The 27264-nt window shown below is 43.9% G+C and overlaps 1 protein-coding gene across 4 annotated transcripts in view; it reads right to left on the bottom strand.

The window, feature by feature from the left end:
- Positions 1 to 209: 209 nt before the first annotated feature.
- LOC139574117 (regulator of G-protein signaling 14-like) overlaps positions 210 to 27264 on the bottom strand; it is a 46295-nt gene continuing 19240 nt past the window's right edge. Inside the window, exons 7-15 of one of the 4 annotated variants that reach the window (XM_071398305.1) lie at positions 26413 to 26452; positions 26183 to 26274; positions 17875 to 18093; positions 17643 to 17719; positions 3654 to 3780; positions 2383 to 2464; positions 1722 to 1762; positions 1513 to 1606; positions 210 to 1327 (exon numbers count right to left, since the gene is read on the bottom strand). In XM_071398305.1, coding sequence (XP_071254406.1) covers positions 1026 to 1327; positions 1513 to 1606; positions 1722 to 1762; positions 2383 to 2464; positions 3654 to 3780; positions 17643 to 17719; positions 17875 to 18093; positions 26183 to 26274; positions 26413 to 26452 — 1074 coding nt within the window. In that variant the 3' untranslated portion in view covers positions 210 to 1025. Of the gene's footprint in view, positions 1328 to 1512; positions 1607 to 1721; positions 1763 to 2382; positions 2465 to 3653; positions 3781 to 17642; positions 17720 to 17874; positions 18094 to 26182; positions 26278 to 26412; positions 26456 to 27264 lie in introns of all 4 variants that reach the window. The other 3 variants (XM_071398303.1, XM_071398304.1, XM_071398302.1) reach the window with 3 other exon arrangements.

Here is a 27264-nt window from a genome sequence, read left to right on the forward strand (position 1 = left end):
AGGTGAAGGGCGGTCAGAGTCAATCGGAGTGCAGCCCCAGTGACATGTTCATTTCGGATGACAACACTGCAATTCATCTCAGGGACCATTAACTCAAATCTTGCGTAATAGCACCAGATGCTCGATTACTGTTTATGTTACGTAGTCTGTCCACAAGAGCTTACTCTGCGGTGGATGTGAGAGAGTCAACAGTCAGCTACAGAGGTAAATTAGATCAATATCACATAATTTATTCACGCACTGTACAATGCATGAGAACATTATAGGTTAATACTGAAGTTTGACCCTGAGTAGCACTCTGATAACACAGTGAGAAAAGGATTGGCCGTCACAGGAGACCTGGCATTCAAAGTGCAAACACAGCAAAGAAACAAAAATGCGCTCATAAATATTAAATGCCAATGAATCAATTAAATTAAATATCAAACTTTCACAAGAGAAAAAAGTACTCAAAAGGCAAAATACCAAACACCTTAATTAAATATCAAATCGCACACTAAAGAAAAATCAAAAAAAGTACTATTAGTTCAACTTCAATATTATGAAAAGTAAAATACCCCAAAATATGAAAGACCCTTTTGAAAGTAATTCCTTCATTGAAAAACAAAAATTGTGTTTTTTTTTATCAGACATCAGGGGAGGAATTGGAAGCTATAAAGGTCCTTCATATCATGACATATTGTACCTTTGACATTGGGGATTAAAACAAACAATAGAGTTCATACAGTTTCCTACCATAACACATTGGACGCTGACCTTTTTCAGACAATCATAAGCAAAAGTGCTTGACTAGGTCTCTTAATAGTTGTGGACTTCCTGTCCACAACTTATAATCTTTGATAAACAATCTTTAAACAGGATTAATTGCTACATGTGTCAACATCCCTTGACCAAACCTGACCTCAGCATGTTCACGAACACACACACACACACAGTAAAATGGGTCCTAGACACACACTCACACTTACACCAGGTACACAAAGTAAAAGTGACAATTATAAAAACATTCTCGCTCAGACACTTGTTTATTTTGAACCTATGTGTTTGGAACCTGATGAGTCTGTTACACACTCTACTGACTCTGCTGCTCCAATCGGGGTGGGAGTGGAGAAGGTGGTGGGTTGGTTATCTGACCCCTCTTTAATGTCTGTGGGGGCTCCATCCCCCTGTCCCCCTGCAGCCTCTCCATCCTCCCCCTGTTGTGTCTCCTGGTCCTGGCTAGGGGGTTTCAAGAGGAACTGGGGCAGCTCTAGGTGTTCCTTGGTCAGCAGGCCTCTCTGGTCATCCACCCGACAGGCCTGAGCTCTGGACAACAGCTCTATCATCGCTGAGAGAGAGACACAGAGATGGGAAAAGGGGAGAAAGAAAGAATAGAGAAATATAAACAGTTTGTCTCAAATTAGGGCTAAGGTGAGACTAAAAGGTTATTGTTACAGCTATTAGGAAGTCTCCAGGGTTTAGTCCTAGAGAGGCGCAGTAAATAAGCCATGACCCAATTGTTCTGACTCGTACCATCCATCTCTTGGTTCTTCCTGACCCTGGGCTTGGGGTTGGCTGCCTGAGGGGACACACGGACCTCTGGGCCTACTGGAGATGTAGCTTGATCCTGGAAATGGTTCAGAAGAACAGACAAATAGTTCACATGCTAAGCTCTGGACACATGAGTAGGGCCAGGACATTTTCCTTACCATGCGAACTGGCCATCACTATGCAGGACTCACCTGTGTGACTGGAGTTGAGCCACTGACCCTGGAACTGCTAACTGTAAAGACAACACAACAACAATAGTCAGTTATAGGCAGGCTACTGTACATGTTATGGAGTTTGACATAAGGCAAAACCCTGACATCAGTCACTTAAAAGGCGCTTTTCCCAGAAGAAGCTAGAATAAACCCCCCGTTCCCCAGTCCCTTTCTCCTCAGTATCTCCTAGTCCCTCTTTCTCATGAGTAATGAGTAGGCCTCAGCGAGTGACCACATATCCAAAGTGAAGGCAGTTCTGGTCCCAGAGCAGTAGAGAGAGGAGGTGGGTGAACTCACAGTGACACAGCACTCAACAAGCCAAATGTACTCAGACATCTAAGAGAGAGAGAGAGAAGAGAGGAGAGAGAGAGAGAAAGAAAGAAAGAAAGAAAGAGTGTACTGGCAGGCGGAATAGAAAGAGCCAGAGAAGGAATTGATGCCAATGTCTTCTCCATTAGAAAAAGAGAGAAGGAAATAAAACACTGTACATAGCTGATAATATAACTGAGTTTAAATGGACTGGAAAACCAGTGAGGTTACACAACCCCAGCACTACAATGCCCTGAATCCTGTCCATTATTCTTTTCATCATGGGACAAAGAACTAGTTAACAGGTGTGTGCTAATCAGTATGTATTCACCTTTGACCTTGTGGAGCTGCAGCGTCTTATTGGCCAGTTTGAAGACATTGGTGCTCATGCTCAGAGGCACATCACACCCACTCTGCAAAACAGGACATATGATCGCACACAGACACTTTCTCTCACACACACACTTTCTCAGTAATAAACTAGTCTTGAACATCTCTAAAACTAGGAGCATTGTATTTGGTACAAATCATTCCTTAAGTGTTAGACCTCAGCTGAATCTGGTAATGAATGTTGTGGCTGTTGAACAAGTTTAGGAAACGACATTACTTGGCGTTACCTTAGATTGTAAACTGTCATGGTCTAAACATATAGATTCAATGGTTGTAAAGATGGGGAGAGGTCTAGCCGTAATAAAGAGATGCTCTGCTTTTTGACACCACACTCCAAAAAGGAAGTTCTGCAGGCTCTAGTTTTGTCTAATCTTGATTATTGTTCAGTCTTGTGGTCCAGTGCTGCAAGGAAAGACCTAGTTAAGCTGCAGCTGGCCCAGAACAGAGCAGCATGTTTTGCTCTTAATTGTAATCAGAGGGCTGATATAAATACTATGCATGCCAGTCTCTCTTGGCTAAGAGTTGAGGAGAGACTGACTGCATCACTTCTTATTTTTATAAGAAACATGAATGTGTTGAAAATCCCAAATTGTTTGCATTGTCAACTTACACACAGCTCTGACACACACACTTATCCCACCAGACATGTCACCAGGGGTCTTTTCACAGTCCCAAAATCCAGAACAAATTCAAGAAAGCGTACAGTATTATATAGAGCCCTTATTGCATGGAACTTCCTCCCATCTCATATTGCTCAAATAAACAGCCAACTTGGTTTTTAAAAAACAGATAAAGCAACACCTCGTGGCACAACGCCTCTCCCCTATTTGACCTAGATAGTTTGGGTGTATGCTACGTGTGCCTTTTGTAGGCTACGTGTGCCTTTTTAAAAAAGGTATGTAGTTCTGTCCTTGAGCTGTTCTTGTCTATTGATGTTCTGTATTATGTCATTCTGTATTATGTTTCATGTTTTGTGTGGACCCGAGGAAGAGTAGCTGCTGCTTTTGCAACAGCTAATGGGGATCCTAATAAAATACCAAATACCAATAGATATTCACTCAGAATTTCTAGAACACACACACATTCACTCAAGACATTCTATAACACACACACACACACACACACACACACACACACACACACACACACACACACACACACACACACACACACACACACACACACACACACACACACACACACAGTCCTCACCATGGTGACCATGGCCTCCTGTGTTCTGAGTTGGTGTTTCTGTAGTACCATAGAAAGGGCATCCAGCAGAGTCTTACTGGACTTCACCTTGATGCCGGATGTCTTACCAGTGAAAACCACCTCCAACCTGAAACACACACACAGCAATATACAATACATATTCAGAAACAGTACACAAATCAAATCAAATGTTATTGGTCACGTACATACATTTAGCAGAAGTTATTGCAGATGTATCAAAATGCTTATGTTCCTAGCTCCAGCAGGCAGTAATATCTAACAATTCACAACAATGCACACAGATCTAAAAGAAAAATAATGGAATTAACAAATACATAAATATTAGGATGAGCAATGTCGGAATCCAGAGTATAAAAAGATTTACGGTACCATTCAAAAGTTTGGACACACCTACTCATTCTAGGGTTTTTCTTTATTTTTACTATTTTCTACATTGTAGAATAATAGTGAAGACATCAAAACTATGAAATACCACATATGGAATCATGTAGTAACCAAAAAAGTGTTAAACAAATCAAAACATATTTTAGATTTGAGATTCTTCAAAGTAGCCAACCTTTGCCTTGATGACAGCTTTGCACACTTGGCATTTTCTCAACCAGCTTCACCTGGAATGCTTTTCCAACAGTCTTGAAGGAGTTCCCACATATGCTGAGCACTTGTTGGCTGCTTTCCTTCACTCTGCGGTCCAACTCATCCCAATCCATCTCAATTGGGTTGAGGTCGGTTGATTGTGGAGGCATTGACTGACCGTCATGTCTTAAAGTAATGATGGACTGTTGTTTCTCTTTGCTTATTTGAGCTGTTCTTGCCATAATATGGACTTTGTCTTTTGCCAAATAGAGCTATCTTCTGTATACCACCCCTACCTTGTCACAACACAACTGATTGGCTCAAACGCATTAAGGAAAGAAATTTATATTGTGTTTTTTTACATTGGATAAAAGCAGAGACACAGAGCTACAAAATGGTATATCATACACTGCATTTGAGGAACAATGGGAAAGTAATTCTGCTTTGAAAGTTGTAACCTCACTTTTGAGAAAATGGCCGTTGAATGTTTTGGTACCTACTGGAGAGCTCTTATTTGTCTACACCCAGTCAGCGTCGTTCACACCCTCTTAATGTGTGTGTGGGATGAATAAGTAAGATGGTGCTCCGCTTCTAGCTCCTAAGCAACTTTGCAGTATTTCTATGGCCCAGAAAATGTTTTGTGTTAATACATACAGCTGGAAATAACTTTAGGATATCAGAGAGACGGTAACTCACAAGCATTACGTGTTGTAACTTTAATGTGTTACAGAGTTAATGTTTAAGTTAATTCATTGAGCTGTATCTAAAGATATTTCTTTACAGTTATTTACATATGTAATTGTATTGGTTAGTATTGAATTACGCTTTTGACTGCAAGTTCCAGAATGCCTTGCGACAGGAAGTAGAGAGGGAACGCGCTAGTTAAGTGCAATTAAGAGGTGATTACGTTTGGCTCCTTTGCGCTAGCATCTTAGCATTGCTTTGTAGAATCTAAAGTTGTTAAATGTAACGTGATCAAGAATTATTACTAAAAGAAGCTTTCATATCAAACCCGACGTCCCGAGTCATTACTTTGAAGATAGTTATTCTAAATTTTGGTGCCGAAACCCGGGATATGAGCTGCGACGAAGAAGCGGCTGAAATGGCTGAGGAAGAACGTCGGAATGAAACCGAAAGAATGAGACGAAAGCGGGGTACCATTCGAGGTGCCACAACACGGATTTTGAATCAGATTGACGTGGAAATATCCCAGTCAAATCCGGATACCGATCACTTGAGTACATTGTTGGAATTGCTGTTAGCTAAGGAGAACAGTTTGTTTGAACTTGATGGTGGAATTGAACAGTTAACCCCATTGGACGGATTGGAGGCAGAGATTGCATGCACGGAGGATTACAAAGAGCGCGTTATCATGCTTAAGAGCCGTGCACAACGAGTGATAAAGAAAAACCAGGATCTCAATCCACTACCAGCACGGGTGAGTGACGCTAACTCAAACAGATCACAGAGACAATCAGTAAGGCTACCAAAGTTGATTATTGAGAAATTCTATGGAGATGTCAGTATGTGGCAGGAGTTTGAGTCAGTATGAGACTGCTATTCACAACAATGATTCACTGTGTAATAAAGAGAAGTTGACCTATCTGAAAACATATCTCACTGGACCAGCTGCAAAGGCAGTAGCAGGACTGATGTTAACAGACAGTAACTATGATGATGCAATCGCTCTACTCAAGAGCAGATTTGGAAGGAAAGATCTTGTGATTAGTGCTCATATGTCAAAGCTGCTGAATCTCACTCCTGTGAAGAAATCCTCTGATCTAAATGCATTGAGGCAGCTATATGATGAATGTGAAATTCAGATTAGGAGCCTGGAATCACTGGGTGTAGTGTCAGAAACCTATGGGAGCCTACTATGCCCAATCTTACTGCAGATGATTCCAGAGGACATAGCTCTTGACTATAGTCGTCAGAGGGGAGTAGATGATGAATGGAAAGTGTCTGAGATTGTCAGTTTCCTACAGAAGGAGGTTCAGAGCAGGGAGAGAGCGCTACAAATGACAAGATCATGCAACCAACAGAAAGAGAGCAAACCATGGAACAAGTCATGCTTCTCCAATGAAATGAAAACAAAAAGACCCAACATGCCCTCTGCTGCAGCACTGCATACAGCCAGCCAGAAGGAACAAAACTGTCTATTCTGTGACAGTGCAGACCACAAATCAGAAAACTGCCCTGACCACAATATTGCTACACGCAAAGAGAAACTAAAGAAAATGGGAAGATGCTTTGTATGTTTAGGACAGAAACACATAGCAAAATTCTGTAAAGTCAAAGATGTGTCATGTGCAACATGTGGAAGCAGACATCACATTGCTGTGTGTACCGGTAAGAGGAGTGAGGTGCAACCCCCTACTGTTTCTGCAGATGCTGTTGTTTCCTCAGTTATTCCCCATTCAGTGAAGATGAAACCAGATGGACAGAACACTGTGTTGCTACAAACGGCAAAGGCATGGGTAGAAGGCCCATCGGGCAGGAAGATAGCTCGTTGCTTACTAGATGGAGGCAGTCAGAGAAGCTTCATACATGAAAACCTTGTGAAGGGCTTGAAGCTACCAGTAATCAGACAAGAGGCACTCACTCTTCACACGTTTGGCTCCTCTGCCCCAGCAACGTCCCAACGCAACACAGTGAAAGTCATCTTGGAGAATGTCTGGGACAAACAGCAGAGAATAGAGATAGAGGCAATTGAAACCCCACAAGTGTGCACAGCTGTGATGAAGGTTCCTGGTGAACAGATTCGACATGAGCTCAATAGAAAGGGACTGCAGCTCGCAGACTTTCCAGGAGATGACAATGATCCTGAACTCTCTGTCCTGATAGGAGCAGACTACTACTGGCAGATAGTATCAGGCAGAGTGGAGCGACTGACGGAGACGCTGGTTGCTTTAGAGAGCACCTTTGGATGGTCGGTGCAGGGACCCGTGTTCATGTCAAGTGTCGCCGAGGCAACTTGCATGTTCATCCCACTTGATGAAGACACACTAGTCTCCAAACAACTGCATGCATTCTGGGAGCTTGAGTCTCTGGGTATTATAAGCGAGAAAACACAGAACCCAGAGGAAACCGAGGCTCTACAGAGGTTCGAGGAAACAACCACCTTCAAAGATGGGCGATACCACGTGGAGTTGCCATGGAAACGAGAAATGCCAGAACTCAAAGACAACTATAGAATCGCCAAGAAACGGTTTGAAGGTCTGAAGAAAAGACTGAAGAAGGATGTGACGTTGTACAGCAGATACAATGAAGTGGTAGAGGACTACTTACAACAGGATATGGCAGAGGACGTGCCCAAGGACAACGCATCAAGTGCAGACAACGTAAAATACTACTTACCTCACCATGCAGTACTCCGAGAAGATAAGGTGACAACAAAACTGAGAGTGGTGTTTGATGCCTCGTCCCATGAAGATGGCTGTCCATCCCTCAATGACTGTCTACTCACAGGACCGAACCTGAATCCGGATCTGCTTAGCGTTCTGATAAAGTTCAGACTACATGAGATCGCATTCATGGCAGACATCAAGAAAGCTTTCCTGCAGATATCCCTAGCAGAGAGAGACAGAGACGCCGTGAGATTTCTATGGCTCACAGGCCCACCAAGGGGAGAAAATGAAGAGGAGCTGCGTGTGCTGAGGATGAAAAGAGTGGTATTTGGAGCTTCCCCAAGTCCATTTTTGCTGGCAGCTACAATCAGGAAGCACCTGAAACAATATGAAACAGAACAACCAGAAGTTGTAGAGATACTGAGAGAGTCACTCTATGTAGATGATTTCATTGCAAGTTCACGCAATGTTGAAGAGGCTTACCTTGTGACAACTGCAAAGCGAATGTTGTCGATTGCAGGCATGGACCTCTGCAAATGGATGACCAATTCTCCTGAATTGAAAACGAAATGGGAGGAGAGTACGACAACTGACCACCCGTTGACGCTAGAAACACAAGAATTAGTGTTGAAGGTTTTAGGTTTAGTATGGAGACCGGAAACAGATGACTTTGTGTTTGACCTCAGGCCGCTACTGAGCATTCTAAAGCAAAAGGAAAACACAAAGAGAAGTGTTCTGCAGTCGTCTGCACGTATCTTCGACCCTCTTGGTTTCCTGACACCCTTCACCATCAGGATCAAGTGCATGTTCCAGGAAATGTGGGAGAGGGGACTCAGCTGGGACGAAGAATTACCACCTGATCTGACACGAGAATGGCAACAGTGGTGTTCAGAACTACCCCAGTTACACCAGCTCACCATACCAAGGTGGTACAGAACAGACATGCGGCCACATAATAGCCACACCCTGAAACTACACGTGTTCTGTGATGCAAGTGAAAGGGCTTACAGTGCAGTAGCTTACTTGCAAGGTGAATCACAAGACAGGGAAACAACAAGTCTAGTCGCATCCAAGTCCAGGGTAGCCCCACTCAAGAAAATGACGCTGCCACGCCTGGAGCTCATGGGAGCTGTGATTGGAGCGAGACTAGCAAACAACTTGATGACCACACTGAAAATGGAAGAAAAACAGATCAAAATGTGGACAGACTCGATGATCGTGCTGCATTGGATTTGCAGCTCAGCTCAGAAATGGAAACAGTTTGTTGCGAACAGAGTGACGGAGATCCAGTCCTTGACCAATCCAGAGTCATGGTCACATATTGAAGGGAAAACTAATCCAGCTGACCTCCCTACAAGAGGACAAACTGTTCGAAACTTGATACAGAGCGAGCTATGGTGGAATGGACCCAGAATTCTGATATCACCCAATCAGTCCGAAGAGACTGATGATAACAAGGTTCCGGAAGAGGTGAATATAGAACTCAAGTCCAGCTGCCAGGTTACTGTACAACTCGCAGCAAACAGCACAGACATCCCTGAACCTGTGTTGGAGCTTAAAAGGTACAGCAAACTGAAAAGAGTGTTCAGAGTCACCGCCTGGATAAAGAGATTCATAGCCAATGCTCGTACAACCATAAAGATACAAGGTGAACTGACTGCTGACGAACTGTTCGATGCAGAAAAGTACTGGATTAAGGTAACACAACAACAGAGTTTTGGACAGGAGATCAAAATACTGAAGGCAGGAAAAAGCCTAAACAATGACTGTAAAATCAGAGAACTGAAACCGTTCCTGGACGAACACGAACTACTCAGTGTAGGATGAAGACTGCAACAGTCCAGCTTCACATTCAGAGAGCAGCACCCATGGGTTCTGCCCAACAAGTACAGATACTCAGAAATGCTGATACAGTACCACCATGAGCAGGTGATGCATTCTGGAGCAAGAGACACTCTAGTACAAATCAGGGAGCGATACTGGATCTTGCGTGCTAGGCAGCTAGTCAAGAGTACAGTGGCAAGATGTATAGTGTGTAAAATATTCAAGGCAAGGGCCGGACAGCAGGTCACTGCGCCTTTACCAAAAGACAGAATAACGGAATCGCCACCATTTGAAGTCACAGGTGTGGATTTTGCAGGACCGCTCTATGTGAAAGAAAATGGGTCTGTGAAGAAGTCATACATTGCACTGTTCACTTGTGCTGTAACCAGAGCAGTGCATTTGGAACTGGTCTCAGATCAGTCAACAGAGAAATTCCTTTTAGCTCTAAAAAGATTAATCTCAAGGAGAGGATTATGCAAGGTAATCTACTCAGACAATGCAAAAACGTTCAAGAGAGCTGATCAGGACTTGAAAGAGCTGTGGAAGGCAATCGAAGAGCCCCAACTCTTGGCTTTCTTCTCAGAAAGGGGCATCACCTGGAGGTTCATCGCCGAGCGAGCAGCCTGGTGGGGCGGATTCTGGGAAAGACTTGTCAGGTCAGTGAAAACATGCCTGCGAAAGGTTCTTGGGAGAGCTTCACTCAACTTTGAAGAGATGTGCACAGTCCTGACAGAGGTTGAAGCTATTCTAAATTCTAGGCCTCTGACCTTCGTGCACAATGAAGTGGATGAACCACAACCTCTGACCCCAGCACACTTCCTGGTGGGTAAACGACTAACCTCTTTGCCTCCAAAGCCATTTCCAGCTGACACTCAGCACCCAACGCTAAACAAGGAGGACATGACACGCAGATGGAAGTACAGGCAGAGACTTGTGACCAGTTTCTGGAACAGTTGGCGAAGAGACTACTTGCTGGATCTAAAGTCAGCACACCACTGTGATACACCACAGCCCACCCCACTGAAAGCGGGTGACGTTGTACTCATTGGAGAAGATAACACACCCAGACAAACCTGGAAACTAGGAAAGATTGAGGAACTGTTTCCAGGCCGAGATGGCCTAGTTAGATCATGTTCAGTTCGTACTGTTTCAGGGACTTTGTTGAGGAGACCTATTCAGTTGATATACTGCCTAGAGATCTAGATGAACACAGTTGTTCATCGGGGGGGGAGGATGTTGTAACTTTAATGTGTTACAGAGTTAATGTTTAAGTTAATTCATTGAGCTGTATCTAAAGATATTTCTTTACAGTTATTTACATATGTAATTGTATTGGTTAGTATTGAATTACGCTTTTGACTGCAAGTTCCAGAATGCCTTGCGACAGGAAGTAGAGAGGGAACGCGCTAGTTAAGTGCAATTAAGAGGTGATTACGTTTGGCTCCTTTGCGCTAGCATCTTAGCATTGCTTTGTAGAATCTAAAGTTGTTAAATGTAACGTGATCAAGAATTATTACTAAAAGAAGCTTTCATATCAAACCCGACGTCCCGAGTCATTACTTTGAAGATAGTTATTCTATATTACGACCAGAAATACAACTTTCCCGAATTGGGGTCCTTTGTTTGTACCCGCCCAAGGCAATTGAACTTATCCCAGAGGCTGCTCCAAGATGCCCCTGGTGGAGCGGAGGTATTCGGAGTGAACTTCTAGTCTGACTCAGGAGGTGTGCACACCATCCACCTCTCCTGAGTATATTACTCGCTAATATTTTGTCCTTGGACAATAAAGTAGACGAGCTCAGGGCGAAGATCTCCTTCCAGAGAGACACCAGGGACTGTAACATACTCTGTTTCATGAAATCATGGCTCTCTCAGGATATACTGTCCCCATCCATAAAGCCAGCTGGGTTCTCAGTACAGAGCGCAGACAGGATTAATAAAGAACTCTCCGGGAAGAAAAAAGGTGGTGGTGTATGTTTCATGAACCTCTTAAGGATCTGCCTCTTTTTTCAATTTTCACTTAAAATTACATACCCAAATCTAACTGCCTGTAGCTCAGGACCTGAAGCAAGGATATGCATATTCTTGATACCATTTGAAAGGAAGCACTTTGAAGTTTGTGGAAATGCTAAATTAATGTAGGAGAATATAACACATTAGATCTGGTAAAAGATAATACAAAGAAAAAAACATGTGTTTTTTTGTATTTTTTTGTACCATCATCTTTGAAATGCAAGAGAAAGGCCATAATGTATTATTCCAGCCAAGGCACAATTTAGATTTTGATCACTAGTTGGCAGCAGTGTATGTATAAAGTTTTCGACTGATCCAACAAACCATTGCATTTCTGTTCAAAATGTTGTATCAAGACTGCCCAAATGTGCCTAATTGGTTTATTAATACATTTTCATAACTGTGCACTATCCTCAAACAATAGCATGGTATTATTTCACTGTAACATCTACTGTAAATTGGACAGTGCAGTTAGATTAACAATAATGTAAGCTTTCTGCCAATATCCGATATGTCTATGTGTCACGCCCTGGCCTTAGTTATCTTTGTTTTCTTTATTATTTTAGTTAGGCCAGGGTGTGACATGGGGGATGTATGTGTTTTGTATTGTCTAGGGTTTTTTGTATGTTTATGGGGCAGTGTTTAGTCTAGGTGTATGTATGTCTATGGTTGCCTAGATTGGTTCTCAATTAGAGACAGCTGTCTATCGTTGTCTCTGATTGGGAGCCATATTTAGGCAGCCATAGTCATTAGGTAGTTTGTGGGTGATTGTCTATGTCTATGTGTAAGTTGCCAGTGTCTGCACTTATTGTTTGTATAGCTTCACGTTTGTTGTTTTTGTTTAGTTTGTATAGTGTTCGTTTCGTCTTCTAAATAAAAGAAGATGTATTGCTATCACGCTGCGCCTTGGTCCTCCTCTCTTTCACGTTACGACGATCGTGACACTATGTCCTGGGAAATGTTCTTGTTACTTACAACCTCATGCTAATCACATTAGCCTACGTTAGCTCAACCGTCCCGCAGGGGACACACCGATCCTGTCGAGGTTTTAACTACTCATGGTGTGATTGTGACAATGTACAGGAACTCAAGTCCTTTTGTTCACCCAACCTAGAATAACTCACAATCAAATGCCAAGAGAATTGTCTTCGGTTATAGTCACAGCCGTATATATTCCCCCTCAAGCCGATACCAGGACGGCCCTCAAGGAGCTACACTGGACTTTGTGCAAACTGGAAACTGAATATACTAAGGTGGCATTTACTGTAGCTGGGGAATTTAACAAAGCAAATATGAGGAAAACACTACTGAAATTCTATCAACACATTGCCTGTAGTACTCGCGCATCGAAAACTCTCAACCATCATTATTCTCCCTTCCGGGATGGCTACAAGGCCCTCCACCACCATCCCTTTGGCAAATCAGATCATGACTCTATTCTGCTCCTCGCTTCCTAAGGCAGAAACTCAAACAGGAAGTACCCATGCTAAGGTCTATTCAACACTGGTCTGACCAATCGGAATCCATGCTTCAAAATTGTTTTGATCACGTGGACGGGGATATATTTCGGGTTGCTTCTGAGAATAACATTGACGTATATACTGACATGGTGTTCATCAGGAAGTGTATAGAGGATGTTGTTCCCATTGTGACTATTTAAACCTTCCCAAACCAAAATCTGTAGATTCACACAAAACTGAAAGTGCAAACACCTGCATTTAACCATGGCATGGTGACTGGGAATATGGTTGAATACGTTCAGTGCAGTTATGTTATCAAACAGGAAAAATGTCAGCACAGAGACAAAGTGTAGTCGCAATTCAATGTCTCAGACACAAGACATATGTGGCAGGGACTCGAGATGGATTACAAAGTGAAAACCAGCCATGTCGCGGACACCAATGTCTTGCTCCCGGACAAGATAAACACCTTCCTCGCCCACTTTGAGGATAACACAGTGCCACCGACGTGGGCCGCTCCCGGGGACTGTGGGCTCTCGTTCTCCGTGGCCGATGTGAGTAAGACATTTAAGCATGTTTTAACCATCGCAAGGCTCCTGGCCCAGACAGCATCCCTAGCCATGTTTACGGATATATTCAATCTCTCCCTTATCCCAGTCTTCTGTTCCCACTTGCTTCAAGATGTCCACCATTGTTCCTGTACCCAAGAAAGCAAAGGTAACTGAACTAAATGGCTATCGCCTCGTAGCACTCACTTCTGTCATCATGTAGTTCTTTGAGAGGCTAGTTAGGGATCATATCACCTCCACCTTACCCGACACCTTAGACCCACTTCAATTTGCATACCACCCCAATAGATCCATCGATCCTCGCCATCGGACTGCACACTGCCCTATCCCATCTGGACAAGAGGAATACCTATGTAAGAATGTTGTTCATGTTGCTCAGCCTTTAACACCATAGTACCCTCCAAACTCATCATTAAGCTCAGGGCCCTGGGTCTGAACCCTGCCCTATGCAACTGGGTCCTGGACTTCCTGACAGAGCACCCCCAATGCTGATTCTCAACACAGGGGCCCCACAAGGGTGCGTGCTCAGCCCCCTCCTGTACTCGATGTTCACCCATGAATGCGTGGCCGCGCACGCCTTAGCCCCTAAGACCCTCACAAACATTTATAGAGCATCCTGTCGGGCTGTATCGCCGCTTGGTACGGCAAATGCACCGCCTGGTATGGAAACTGCACTGCCTGCAACCGCAGGGCACTCCAGAGGGTGGTGCAGTCTGCCCAACGCATCACCGAGGGCACACTGCCTGCACTCCAGGATATCCTGCAGCCGCAAGATGTCACAGGAAGGTCAAAAAGATAATCAAGGACATCAACCACCCGAGCCACGGTCTGTTCACCCCGCTATCATTCAGAAGGCGAGGTCAGTACAGGTGCATCAAAGCTGGGACAAAGGCCATCAGACTGTTAAATAGCCATCACTAGCCAGCCTTCACCCAGTACCGTGCCCTGAACTTAGTCAATGTCACTAGTCAGCTACCACTCGGTTACTCAATCCTCAAGCCTTTGTACATAGACATGGAATCACTGGTTACTTTAATAATGCAACACTGGTCACTTTAATAATGTTCACATACTGTTTTACCCACTTCATATGTATAGACTGTATTCTAGTCAATGCCATCCTATTAAACTATTGCTGTACATATATACTATTCTATCCTGTGTATTCTACAGATATACTAAATACTCTATCCACATACTGTCCATAATGTCTGTACATCCCATCATACACAGTACCAGTCAAAAATGTGGAAACCTACTCATTCCCTCAACCAGCTTCATGAGGTAGTCACCTGGAATGCATTTCAATTAACAGGTGTGCCTTGTTAAAAGTTCATTTGTGACTGATCTCAGGAAACTAGGCGTATGTTGTGGGTCACTACTTCACAGGAGAGCCATTTGAACGTAAACTTTTTTAAAATCAAAATGCATTTTTTGGCAGAAATCCCTTGTGGAACATGTGAAGTTTCATGTGCCTTAATAACAGACTTTTATGCCATCTGTAAATATGAATAAAATTGTTAAATTACAAGCCCAGTTTGTTTTGCCACAGAAAAAGTTAGCAACCTTCCCGCTAGCCATGATTGGCTGAGATAATGAGTGGGCAGGGTATGCCGAGAGATGAGTTTGAATTGGTCTGCCATAAAGCATGCTTCTGTCTATTTGAGCTGGTCAGTATGTGTAGGTAATTCTGTCTAACGCTGCACTTAAAAAAATGTATCCCGTAGTAGAACTGCATAAGTGTTGCTCTCCACTTTCTGGAGGACCGAGTTTTAAAATCAGTGAAATTAGAGTATGATAGCTAAGGTGATGGAGAAAACACATGTCTCTGGATTACATCTTCAAACTAAGGGCAACCATGGCATCCGTGACAGGGAGAGGCTTCCATCCATGATGTACACGGGTAAGATAGTCTATCTAGCTACATTTTCAGATATTACACTTTTTAATTTTGGCAGAAATTAATTTTCATTTCAAGTAAAGTCTACTGTTAGCTGGCTAGCTAGCTAGCTAACGTTAGTTTCCTGGTTCACTAGCTAATGTTACATGTATGGTCTTATTATTCGTATCTCAGAGCCATTTGCTTTGCTAGTTATAGGCTAATGTTAGCTAGCTAACATTGAATCTGGTTGGTTAGCTCCCTGCAAATTCATGCAGGGTAGTAACAGCACGAGTTGTGATTGTGGTTCATTGTTTAGCTAGCTAGCTAGCTAGCTACATGTCTTAACAAGACTCCACTATGCAATTAACCATTTCAATAGAATGTCACTGCGACGACTGTTGATAGACATAGCTGGTAAATTAGCTCTGTCTAAATACTCAGATTTCAGAGCACAGGTAAGATAGTCTAGCTAGCTACATTTTCAGATATTACACATTTCTAATTTTGACAGGAAGTTGTTTTTATTTCAAGTTAAAGTGTACTGTTAGATAGTTAGATAACATTAGCTGGCTGGCTCGCTAGCTAACGTTACATGTATGATCTTATTATTTGTATCTCAGAGACATTTGCTTTGCTAGTTATAGCCTAATGTTAGCTAGCTAACATTGAACCTGGTTGGTTAGCTACCTGCAGATTCATGCAGGGTAGTAACGTCATGAGTTGGGATTTTGGTTCATTGGTTACCTAGCTAGCTAGCTAGCTACATGTCTTAACAAAAGACTCCATTATGCAAGTAACCATTTAAATAGAATGTCACTGTGACAACTGTGGATAGACGTAGCTGGTAAATTCGCTCTGGCTATCCACTCTCGTCTGAGTGTGCCAGAGCACAGAATAACTGATGAATTTATGAACGCTCAACACCCATTGAAAATGGCCGGTGTCAGTAAAGGTTGGCAAAAAAGCATAAACTGTTGCCAGAAGCACAGTTGCAGTCACCAATGCTCTGGATAACATAAAAACAGTCTAACCAGCTCTGCTCGGGCGAGTAAAATGGTCAGTGAGCAGTTCTCTCATTTGTGTCTGAAAGAAGCTAGCAAGCTAGCCAACGTTAGCCAGTTAGCTTGGGTGCTTGATCATTGTTGTTAGGACAGAGCACTAAGAACAACCATTAAAGAGATGGGTGGGGCTAAAGCCCTTTTTCGGCTATGTGGGGTGCTAGTGACCCACCTCGCCAACATCCGGTGAAATTGCAGAGCGCGAAATTCAAAATACAAAAATCGTAATATTAAACATTCATAACAATACAAGTGTCATACATCGTTTAAAAGCTTACTTCTTGTTAATCCAGCCATTTTGTCAGATTTTAAAAAGGCTTTACGGTGAAAGCATACCATGCGATGATCTGAGGACAGCGCCACGCATACAAAATCATTAAAAACATTTTCCAAACCAGCAGAGGCGTCACAAAAGTCAGAAATAGTGATAAAATAAATCACTTACCTTTGAAGATCTTCCTCTGTTTGCAATCCCAAGGGTCCCAGCTACACAACAAATGGTCATTTTGTTCGATAAAGTCCTTATTTTTATCCCAAAAAAGTCAGTTTAGTTGGCGTGTTTGATTCAGTAATCCACCCGTTCCAGTCGTTCAACATGCAGACGAAGCAATCCCAAAAGTTACCAATAAACTTCGTCCAAACAAGTCAAACAATGTTTCTAATCAATCCTCAGCTACACTAATATGTCAATAAACAATACAATTTAAGACGGAGAATAGTATGTTCAATACCGGAGATAAATAACGAAGTGCGCGCCCTCATCCACGCGCGCCACAAGACTACAGTCCAAATGATTGCCACCTTGAAAAACTACAAATTCTAGCTCATTTTTCAAAAAACAAGCCTGAAACCCTTTCTAAAGACTGTTGACATCTAGTGGAAGCCATAGGAACTGCAACCTGGGAGGATTTCCTTTGAATTTCCCATAGACAAGCATTTTCAATGGGTGGTGACCTAAAAAAAAAGAATTTTTGATGGATTCTCCTCTGGTTTTTGCTTGCCATATCAGTTCTGTTATGCTCACAGACATTATTGTAACATTTTTAGAAACTTCAGTGTGTTTTCCATCCAATAATACCAATTACATGCATATCCTAGCTTCTGGGCCTGAGTAACAGGGAATTTACTTTGGGCACGTCAGTCATCCGAACTTCCAAATACTGCCACCTGGCCCTAAGAAGTTAACTCATAAACCCAGAAATACATTGATGATGAGTGAGACAGGAAGAGGCACCGACTTACGCAAACGTTACCCTTAGCTCCAGGGAGACCTGCTGGTCTCTCAGAACGGAACAGTCCTGCTCCAGAGATAGTGGCTGCTGTAGGGAGAGCATATACACAAACAATAGATACCGTCACTATAGAGTAGAATAGAATAGAACTTTAATAACAAAAAAACTCTCGCCCCAGAGCTCAGTCCCTGAAACGGGGTGATAAAGTGAGACTTGAGCTGAGGGTGCGGGCCTGGGCTCACCATGTCCTTGTTGTGGAGATAGATGAGGATGTCTTTAAGGGGGAAACCTCTCTTCTCACAGAGGCCTGACAGCATTTCTCTTAGGGGGAGGCCGGGCCGTGTAGGAGCCAGGGAGGCACTGCCGTCAGGCAGGTAGACACAGCAGTAACCCCCCTCCACACTACCACCACCTCCATCACCCTGCCCCTGGTCTGAGGGACGGGGACTGGAGCGACCGTTCTGGATCAGAGAGGGAGGGAGAGAAGGTAGAGAGAGTGGGAGTGGGGGAAAGCGAGAGGGAGAGAGGGAAGAAGAGAGAGATGGGAGCAGGAGGAGAGAGGAGAGGAAAAAGGGAAGAAAGGAATACACTTAATCATTGAAGTCTATATTTTTCTACATACAACATATGGTATGTCAACCTATTCTCCTCCCACAGCCCAGATGACAGAGTCAAGCCCAGTATGATGCATTTATCAACGTCATCAGAAAGCACAGGATTTATTTTTACTGCTACATTTCTGTGTCACCAGAGGATTTTAGCTCCACGGAAAAATCATTAGACTGTATTAATGATTAAAATACTTGGATGGCTCACAACTTCCTCCTACTAAATCAAAACAAGACTGAGGCACTTATTGTTGGAGCCAAAACACAGAGAGAGAATCTGGCCTCTGAGATACCCAAAGTATCTGATGATAAGCTGTAGACCACACTATCTACTGTACCTAGAGATTTTTCATCTGTATTTTTCGTAGCTGTCTACATACCACCACAGACCGATGCTGGCACTAAGACCACAGTCAATGAGCTGTATTCCGCCATAAGCAAACAGGAAAACGCTCATCCAGAGGCGGCGCTCCTAGTGGCCGATGACTTTAATGCAGGGAAACTTGATTCAGTTTTACCAAATTTCTATCCGCATGTTAAATGTGCAACCAAAGGGGAAAAAACTCTAAACCACCTTAACTCCACACACAAAGTTCTCCCTCACCCTCCATTTGGCAAATCTGACCATAATTCTATGCAGGAAGCACCAGTGACTCGGTCAGTAAAAAAGTGGTCAAATGAAGAAAATGCTAAGTTACAGGACTGTTTTGTTAGCACAGACTGGAATATGTTCCGGGACCAACTAGCAAGTGTCTTCACTGACATTTTCAACCTCTCCCTGTCTGAGTCTGTAATACCAACATGTTTTAAGCAGACCACCATAGTGCCTGTGCCCAAGAAAACTAAGGTAACCTGCCTAAATGACTACCGACCCGTAGCACTCACATCTGTAGCCATGAAGTGCTTTGAAAGGCTGGTCATGGCTCACATCAACACCATTATTCCAGAAACCCTAGACCCACTCCAATTTGCACACCGCCCTAACAGATCCACACGATGCAATCTCTATTGAACTCCACACTGCCCTATCTCACATGGACAAAAGGAATACCTATGTGAGAATGCTATTCATTGAATACAGCTCAGCGTTCAACACCATAGTGCCCTCAAAGCTCATCAATAAGCTAAGGACCCTGGGACTAAACACCTCCCTCTGCAACTGGATCTTGGACTTCCTGACGGGCAGCCCCCAGGTGGTCCAGGTGGTAATTATCTATGCATAGTCACTTTAATATCTCTACCTACATATTACCTCAATTACCTCGACTAACCGGTGCCCCCTCACATTGACTCTGTACCGGTACCCCCTGTGTAACCCTGTATATAGACTCGCTATTGTTATTTTACTGCTGCTCTTTAATTAATTTTTCCTTTTATTTCTTATTCTTATTCAGGTTTTTTTAAACTGCATTGTTGGTTAGGGGCTTGTAAGTTGAGACTGTAACCTCATATAAATATCTTGGAATTTTAATGACGGCCTCTGTTTTAAGTTGCATATTCAACAACTTACAAAAAATTTGAAGCTGAAGTTTAGATTTTATTTTAGGAATAAGGCATGTTTTTCTTTTGCAGCCAGAAGGAGGCTAGTATCAGCTACATTTATGCCTTTACTAGACTATGTTGATATTTTATATTTGAATGCTTCCGCTCAGTGTTTGAGATAAATTGACACCCTTTACCATGGCGTTTTGAGATATATTTAAACTGCAAAAGCCTTACGCACCACTGCACTTTGTATACCAGTGTTGGCTGGCCTTCACTAGTCACTCATAGGCTCAGTCACTGGTATACTTTTATTTACAAAGCCATTTTTGGTTTACTACCATTTTATTTTGTCAATTTTATTGTTCAGAAATGTGGTGTGTGCCTCTCTTTGTTTGCAGGACTTTATCCTGCTAACTGTTCCAAATGTCCGAACTGAATTAGGTAAAAGGGCTTTTATGTACTCTGCGCCATCGTCTTGGAACACCTTACAAAATAATTTTAAAATGGAAGAACTTGTCCCGATTGGTGTTTTTAAATCACTGATGTATGATTTTGAGACTGATTCCCTGACCTGTCAATGTTTTTAATTTGCTGTTTTATGATTTTGCTATACTCTTGTGAATTCTATGGTTTTTACTAGATTACTTGTAGTTTTTCATGTTGTCTGTCTGTAATTGTGTAATGACTTGGTGCTGCCTATCTTGGCCTGGACGCTCTTGAAAAAGAGATTTCAAATCTCAAGGAGCCCTTCCTGGTTAAATAAAGTTTTAAGAATTTTTGTTTTGTTTTATAGTAAGCATTTCACTGTTGTACACCTGTAGAGAGACTCATCCATGATTTTATTACAAGCAGGATTAACTACTGTAATGCTCTCCTGTCTGGTCTACCCAACAAAGCCATTGGTCAACTGCATAACATACAGAATGCCGCAACAAGGCTACTGACCAAGACCAGACAGAGAGCACACATAACACCGGTTTTAAGGTCCTTGTCCTGGCTGCCTGATTGGTTTTTAAATCAATGCATGATTGTGCACCCCAATACATGTCAGAAATGCTTTTAAGTTATGTGCCCAGTAGGTCCCTCAGGTCCTCTGACACTGGCCTTTTAACTATCCCAAAGCCTAGGACCAAGAGGCATGGAGAGGCAGCCTTTAGTTTTTATGCCCCTAGCCTCTGGATTAGCCTGCCAGAGAATCTGAGGGGGTACAAAACTGTGGACATATTTATAATAAATATTAAAACACACCTTTTTAGCTTAGCTTTCGTGAGGGTGCTTTTTAGTTGTTCATTTTTTATTGTTATTCTTTAGTTTTTTATCCAATTATGTTTGTTCTGTAGTAAATATTTCAGTTTTTATTTTCACAGAATCCAAGAATGGCGTAGCAGTCGGATGTGTCTTTGTCCTGTCTTGTCCCGTGTAAATAGTATTCGTATTTTTCGTATACATTTCGTATTTATTTTAATTTCACTTTCCATCTAGGAACTGAATATACATTCCTACATTCCGCCTCACCCAATGTGGTACGGACCTGCTATTTTTTATATACTTTTGAACCGTAACCCCAATCAGAAGCTAGCCAGATAACTAGCTACTAGCTAGTAGTCAGTTAGCCACTGCTGCGGTCTTCGCCCTTAACTCGGACACAGCCAGCTTCAATACCGGGCCGATACCTGCCAGTCTGCAAGCGCGATATCAACCCAGAGCATATAGGACTGCTTTTTCTCTACCACATCACCGGATTCCTGACGCAAGCTCTGGACAATTACACCGTATTATCACAGCTAGCTAGCTGCAACCGAGTGGCTACTACTGGCTAACACCTCTGTCCCGAAGCAAGCACCAGTTAGCCTTGAGCTAGCCTCGAGCTAGGCCCATCTGCCGGCTAGCTGCAGCGCGATATCAACCCAGAGCATATAGGACTGCTTTTTCTCTACCACATCACCGGATTCCTGACGCAAGCTCTGGACAATTACACCGTATCATCACAGCTAGCTAGCTGCAACCGAGTGGCTACTACTGGCTAACACCTCTGTCCCGAAGCAAGCACCAGTTAGCCTTGAGCTAGCCTCGAGCTAGGCCCATCTGCCGGCTAGCTGCAAGCGCGATATCAACCCAGAGCATATAGGACTGCTTTTTCTCTACCACATCACCGGATTCCTGACGCAAGCTCTGGACAATTACACCGTATCATCACAGCTAGCTAGCTGCAACCGAGTGGCTACTACTGGCTAACACCTCTGTCCCGAAGCAAGCACCAGTTAGCCTTGAGCTAGCCTCGAGCTAGGCCCATCTGCCGGCTAGCTGAAGAGCTAGTGCCACTGCCACTGCCACGAAGCTAGCACCAGTTAGCAAACACTATTCTACAATTCACAACCTCTCTTTCGCCATCGCCATCTGGCTTGGATTCTCTGTCGACACAACCACGTCTGAGCAGACCCCCTCCGTCTGAGCAGACCACCCCCCGGGCTACTAACTTTACAGGCCGCGTGCTAGCTTAGTGGAGGCCTCCTCTGCTCCATCTACGGCTGCCCCCTGGACACTATGATCACTTGGCTACATAGCTGATGCATGCTTGACTGTCCATTAATTCACGGTACTCCATTCTGTTTATTTGTGTCTTATCTGTCGGCTCTGTGCTTTAACTCAGGATCTGTGTGTAGTTAATCCGACCCTCTCTGCCTAGTCATCGCCATTTTTTACCTGTTGTTGCTGTGTCAGACTAGCACCCTGTTATTGCTGCTGTTATCTTACCTGTTGTTTTAGCTAGCTCTCCCAATCAAGACTTGCAATCACTTTATGCCTTATTGTATGTCTCTCTCAAATATCAATATGCCTTGCATACTGTTGTTCAGGCTAGTTTTCATTGTCATTGTTTTGGTTTGCAATGGACCCTGTAGTTCCACTCTCCGTACCTCTGATACCCCCTTTGTCCCACCCCCCACACATGCGGTGACCTCACCCATTGAGACCAGCATGTCCAGAGATACAACCTCTCTTATCATCACCCAGTGCCTGGGCTTGCCTCCGCTGTACCCGCGCCCCTCCATACCCCTGTCTGCACATTATGCCCAGAATCTATTCTACCACGCCCATAAATCTGCTCCTTTTGATAGCCTTTAGCCGCACCCTCATCCTACTACTCCTCTGTTCCTCGGGTGATGTGGAGGTAAACCCAGGCCCTGCATGTCCCCAGTCACCCTCATTTGTTGACTTCTGCGATCGAAAAAGCCTTGGCCTCATGCATGTCAACATCAGAAGCCTCCTCCCTAAGTTTGCCTTACTCACCGCTTTAGCACACTCTGCCAATCCTGATGTCCTTGCCGTGTCCGAATCCTGGCTTAGGAAGGCCACCAAAAATTCTGAGATTTCCATACCCAACTATAACACTTTCCGTCAAGATAGAACTGCCAAAGGGGGAGGAGTTGCAATCTACTGCAGAGATAGCCTGCAAAGTTCTGTCATACTTTCCAGGTCTATGCCCAAACAGTTCGAACTTCTAATTTAAAAAATTAATCTCTCCAGAAATAAGTCTCTCACTGTTGCCGCCTGCTACCGACCCCCCTCAGCTCCCAGCTGTGCCCTGGACACCATCTGTGAATTGATCGCTCCCCATCTAGCTTCAGAGTTTGTTCTGTTAGGTGACCTAAACTGGGATATGCTTAACACCCCGGCAGTCCTACAATCCAAGCTTGATGCCCTCAATCTCACACAAATCATCAAGGAACCCACCAGGTACAACCCTAAATCCGTAAACATGGGCACCCTAATAGACATTATCCTGACCAACCTGCCCTCCAAATACACCTCTGCTGTCTTCAATCAAGATCTCAGCGATCACTGCCTCATTGCCTGTATCCGCCACGGGTCTGCGGTCAAACGACCACCCCTCATCACTGTCAAACGCTCCCTAAAACACTTCTGCGAGCAGGCCTTTCTAATCGACCTGGCCCGGGTACCCTGGAAGGATATTGACCTCATCCCGTCAGTTGAGGATGCCTGGTCATTCTTTAAATGTTACTTCCTCACCATATTAGACAAGCATGCTCCGTTCAAAAAATGCAGAACCAAGAACAGATATAGCCCTTGGTTCACTCCAGACCTGACTGCCCTCGACCAGCACAAAAACATCCTGTGGCGAACTGCAATAGCATCGAAGAGCCCCCGCGATATGCAACTGTTCAGGGAAGTCAGGAACCAATACACGCAGTCAGTCAGGAAAGCAAAGGCCAGCTTTTTCAAGCAGAAATTCGCATCCTGTAGCTCTAACTCCAAAAAGTTCTGGGATACTGTAAAGTCCATGGAGAACAAGAGCACCTCCTCCCAGCTGCCCACTGCACTGAGGCTAGGTAACACGGTCACCACCGATAAATCCGTGATAATCGAAGACTTCAACAAGCATTTCTCAATGGCTGGCCATGCCTTCTTCCTGGCGACTCCAACCTTGGCCAACAGCCCCGCCCCCCCCGCTGCTACTCGCCCAAGCCTCCCCAGCTTCTCCTTTACCCAAATCCAGATAGCAGATGTTCTGAAAGAGCTGGAAAACCTGGACCCATACAAATCAGCTGGGCTTGACAATCTGGACCCCCTATTTCTGAAACTGTCCGCCGCCATTGTCGCACCCCCTATTACCAGCCTGTTCAACCTCTCCTTCGTATCATCTGAGATCCCCAAGGATTGGAAAGCTGCCGCGGTCATCCCCCTCTTCAAAGGGGGAGACACCCTGGACCCAAACTGTTACAGACCTATATCCATCCTGCCCTGCCTATCTAAGGTCTTCGAAAGCCAAGTCAACAAACAGATCACTGACCATCTCGAATCCCACCGTACCTTCTCCGCTGTGCAATCCGGTTTCCGAGCCGGTCACGGATGCACCTCAGCCACGCTCAAGGTACTAAACGACATCATAACCGCCATCGATAAAAGACATTACTGTGCAGCCGTCGTCATCGACCTGGCCAAGGCTTTCGACTCTGTCAATCACCATATTCTTATCGGCAGACTCAGTAGCCTCGGTTTTTCTAATGACTGCCTTGCCTGGTTCACCAACTACTTTGCAGACAGAGTTCAGTGTGTCAAATCGGAGGGCATGTTGTCCGGTCCTCTGGCAGTCTCTATGGGGGTACCACAGGGTTCAATTCTCGGGCCGACTCTTTTCTCTGTATACATCAATGATGTTGCTCTTGCTGCGGGCGATTCCCTGATCCACCTCTACGCAGACGACACCATTCTATATACTTCCGGCCCTTCCTTGGACACTGTGCTATCTAACCTCCAAACGAGCTTCAATGCCATACAACACTCCTTCCGTGGCCTCCAACTGCTCTTAAACGCTAGTAAAACCAAATGCATGCTTTTCAACCGTTCGCTGCCTGCACCCGCACGCCCGACTAGCATCACCACCCTGGACGGTTCCGACCTAGAATATGTGGACATCTATAAGTACCTAGGTGTCTGGCTAGACTGCAAACTCTCCTTCCAGACTCATATCAAACATCTCCAATCCAAAATCAAATCAAGAATCGGCTTTCTATTCCGCAACAAAGCCTCATTCACTCACGCCGCCAAACTTACCCTAGTAAAACTGACTATCCTGCCGATCCTCGACTTCGGCGATGTCATCTACAAAATAGCTTCCAACACTCTACTCAGCAAACTGGATGCAGTTTATCACAGTGCCATTCGTTTTGTTACTAAAGCACCTTATACGACCCACCACTGCGACCTGTATGCCCTAGTCGGCTGGCCCTCGCTACATGTTCGTCGTCAGACCCACTGGCTCCAGGTCATCTACAAGGCTATGCTAGGTAAAGTGCCGCCTTATCTCAGTTCACTGGTCACGATGGCTACACCCACCCGCAGCACGCGCTCCAGCAGGTGTATCTCACTGATCATCCCTAAAGCTAAAACCTCATTTGGACGCCTTTCCTTCCAGTTCTCTGCTGCCTGCGACTGGAACGAATTGCAAAAATCTCTGAAGTTGGAGACTTTTATCTCCCTCAACAACTTTAAAAATCTGCTATCCGAGCAGCTAACCGATCGCTGCAGCTGTACATAGTCCATCTGTAAACTACCCACCCAATTTACCTACCTCACCCCCCATACTGCTTTTATTTATTTACTTTTCTGCTCTTTTGCACACCAGTACCAATATCTCTTCTTGCACATGATCATCTGATGATTTATCACTCCAGTGTTAATCTGCTAAATTGTAATTATTCGATTTATTGCCTACCTCATGCCTTTTGCACACATTGTATATAGATTCTCTTTTTTTTCTACCATGTTATTGACTTGTTTATTGTTTACTCCATGTGTAACTCTGTGTTGTCTGTTCACACTGCTATGCTTTATCTTGGCCAGGTCGCAGTTGCAAATGAGAACTTGTTCTCAACTAGCCTACCTGGTTAAATAAAGGTGAAATAAAAAAAATAAAGCACATTGCGTTGCACTTTACCTCTATCTGCCTGTAGAAGGAGCCCAACTCCACACTGCTGTTGGACATCTGAGACTCCGTACGAGACACATTCACCTTGGGGTATGACACCTCTACTGAGAAGGGAGGGGAGGAGAGAGAAAGGGAGGGAGAAAGGATGAGGGAGAAACAGACAAGTGTGTGGAGTGGTAACAATTTACCAGAGAATACCATGGGAAGAGAAGAGATATTATAGATGAGCGGAAGCCTACCTCCCCATGATTCCCTCTTCTCCCATTGCTTGTTCTTCTTCTGCTGAACACAGGTTACAAGCTATTACTCATACCCATGCACTGGATTACATCAGAGAAACTGGATATAATGACGAGATGCTTTTGTCTCCACCCTAACAGTGGGATTCATTTTCCACAGAGCGGAACGGCGGGCTGTCAAGCTCCTGCCTATTCCTCTCTTTGGATTGTTGGATACATCTCGTTATTTTAATACTTTTTGAATATTCGATGAGGCGTGTTGAATTTAACCACCTGTATTCAATGGAGAATGAGATGCTATGCTAGCCTCATGAATATGTATAGACCGTCTCAAATTTCAACAGGGACAAGTGTTTTTTCTCAAATTTGCTGGGATGTCATGTGCATCACACTTATATCAGTACACTCATAACAACCTAAGCATTGTGAAACTTCTATTAGATCAAATAAGCCTCACGTATCAAAATACAGTAGCAATTCATTTTCTCTCCCCTAAATTCGACAATCTCTCATTGCCCCCAATAACAGAATGATTAACTTGCTTAAAACTTCTTATGGCTGCAGGGGCAGTATTGAGTAGCTTGGATGAAAAGGTGCCCAGAGATGCCCAGAGTAAACTGCCTGCTCCTCAGTCTCAGTTGCTAATTTATGCATATTATTAATAGTATTGGATAAAACCACTCTGAAGTTTCTAAAACTGTTTGAATGATGTCTGTGAGTATAACAGAACTCATATGGCAGGCAAAAACCTGAGAAAAAAATCCAACCCGGAAGTGGGAAATCTGAGCTTTGTAGGTTTTCAACTCATCGCCTATCGAATACACAATGGGATATGGGTCCGTTTGCACTAGA

Source organism: Salvelinus alpinus, chromosome 4 (genome assembly GCF_045679555.1).
Source record: "Salvelinus alpinus chromosome 4, SLU_Salpinus.1, whole genome shotgun sequence".
Lineage (NCBI taxonomy): Eukaryota > Metazoa > Chordata > Actinopteri > Salmoniformes > Salmonidae > Salvelinus > Salvelinus alpinus.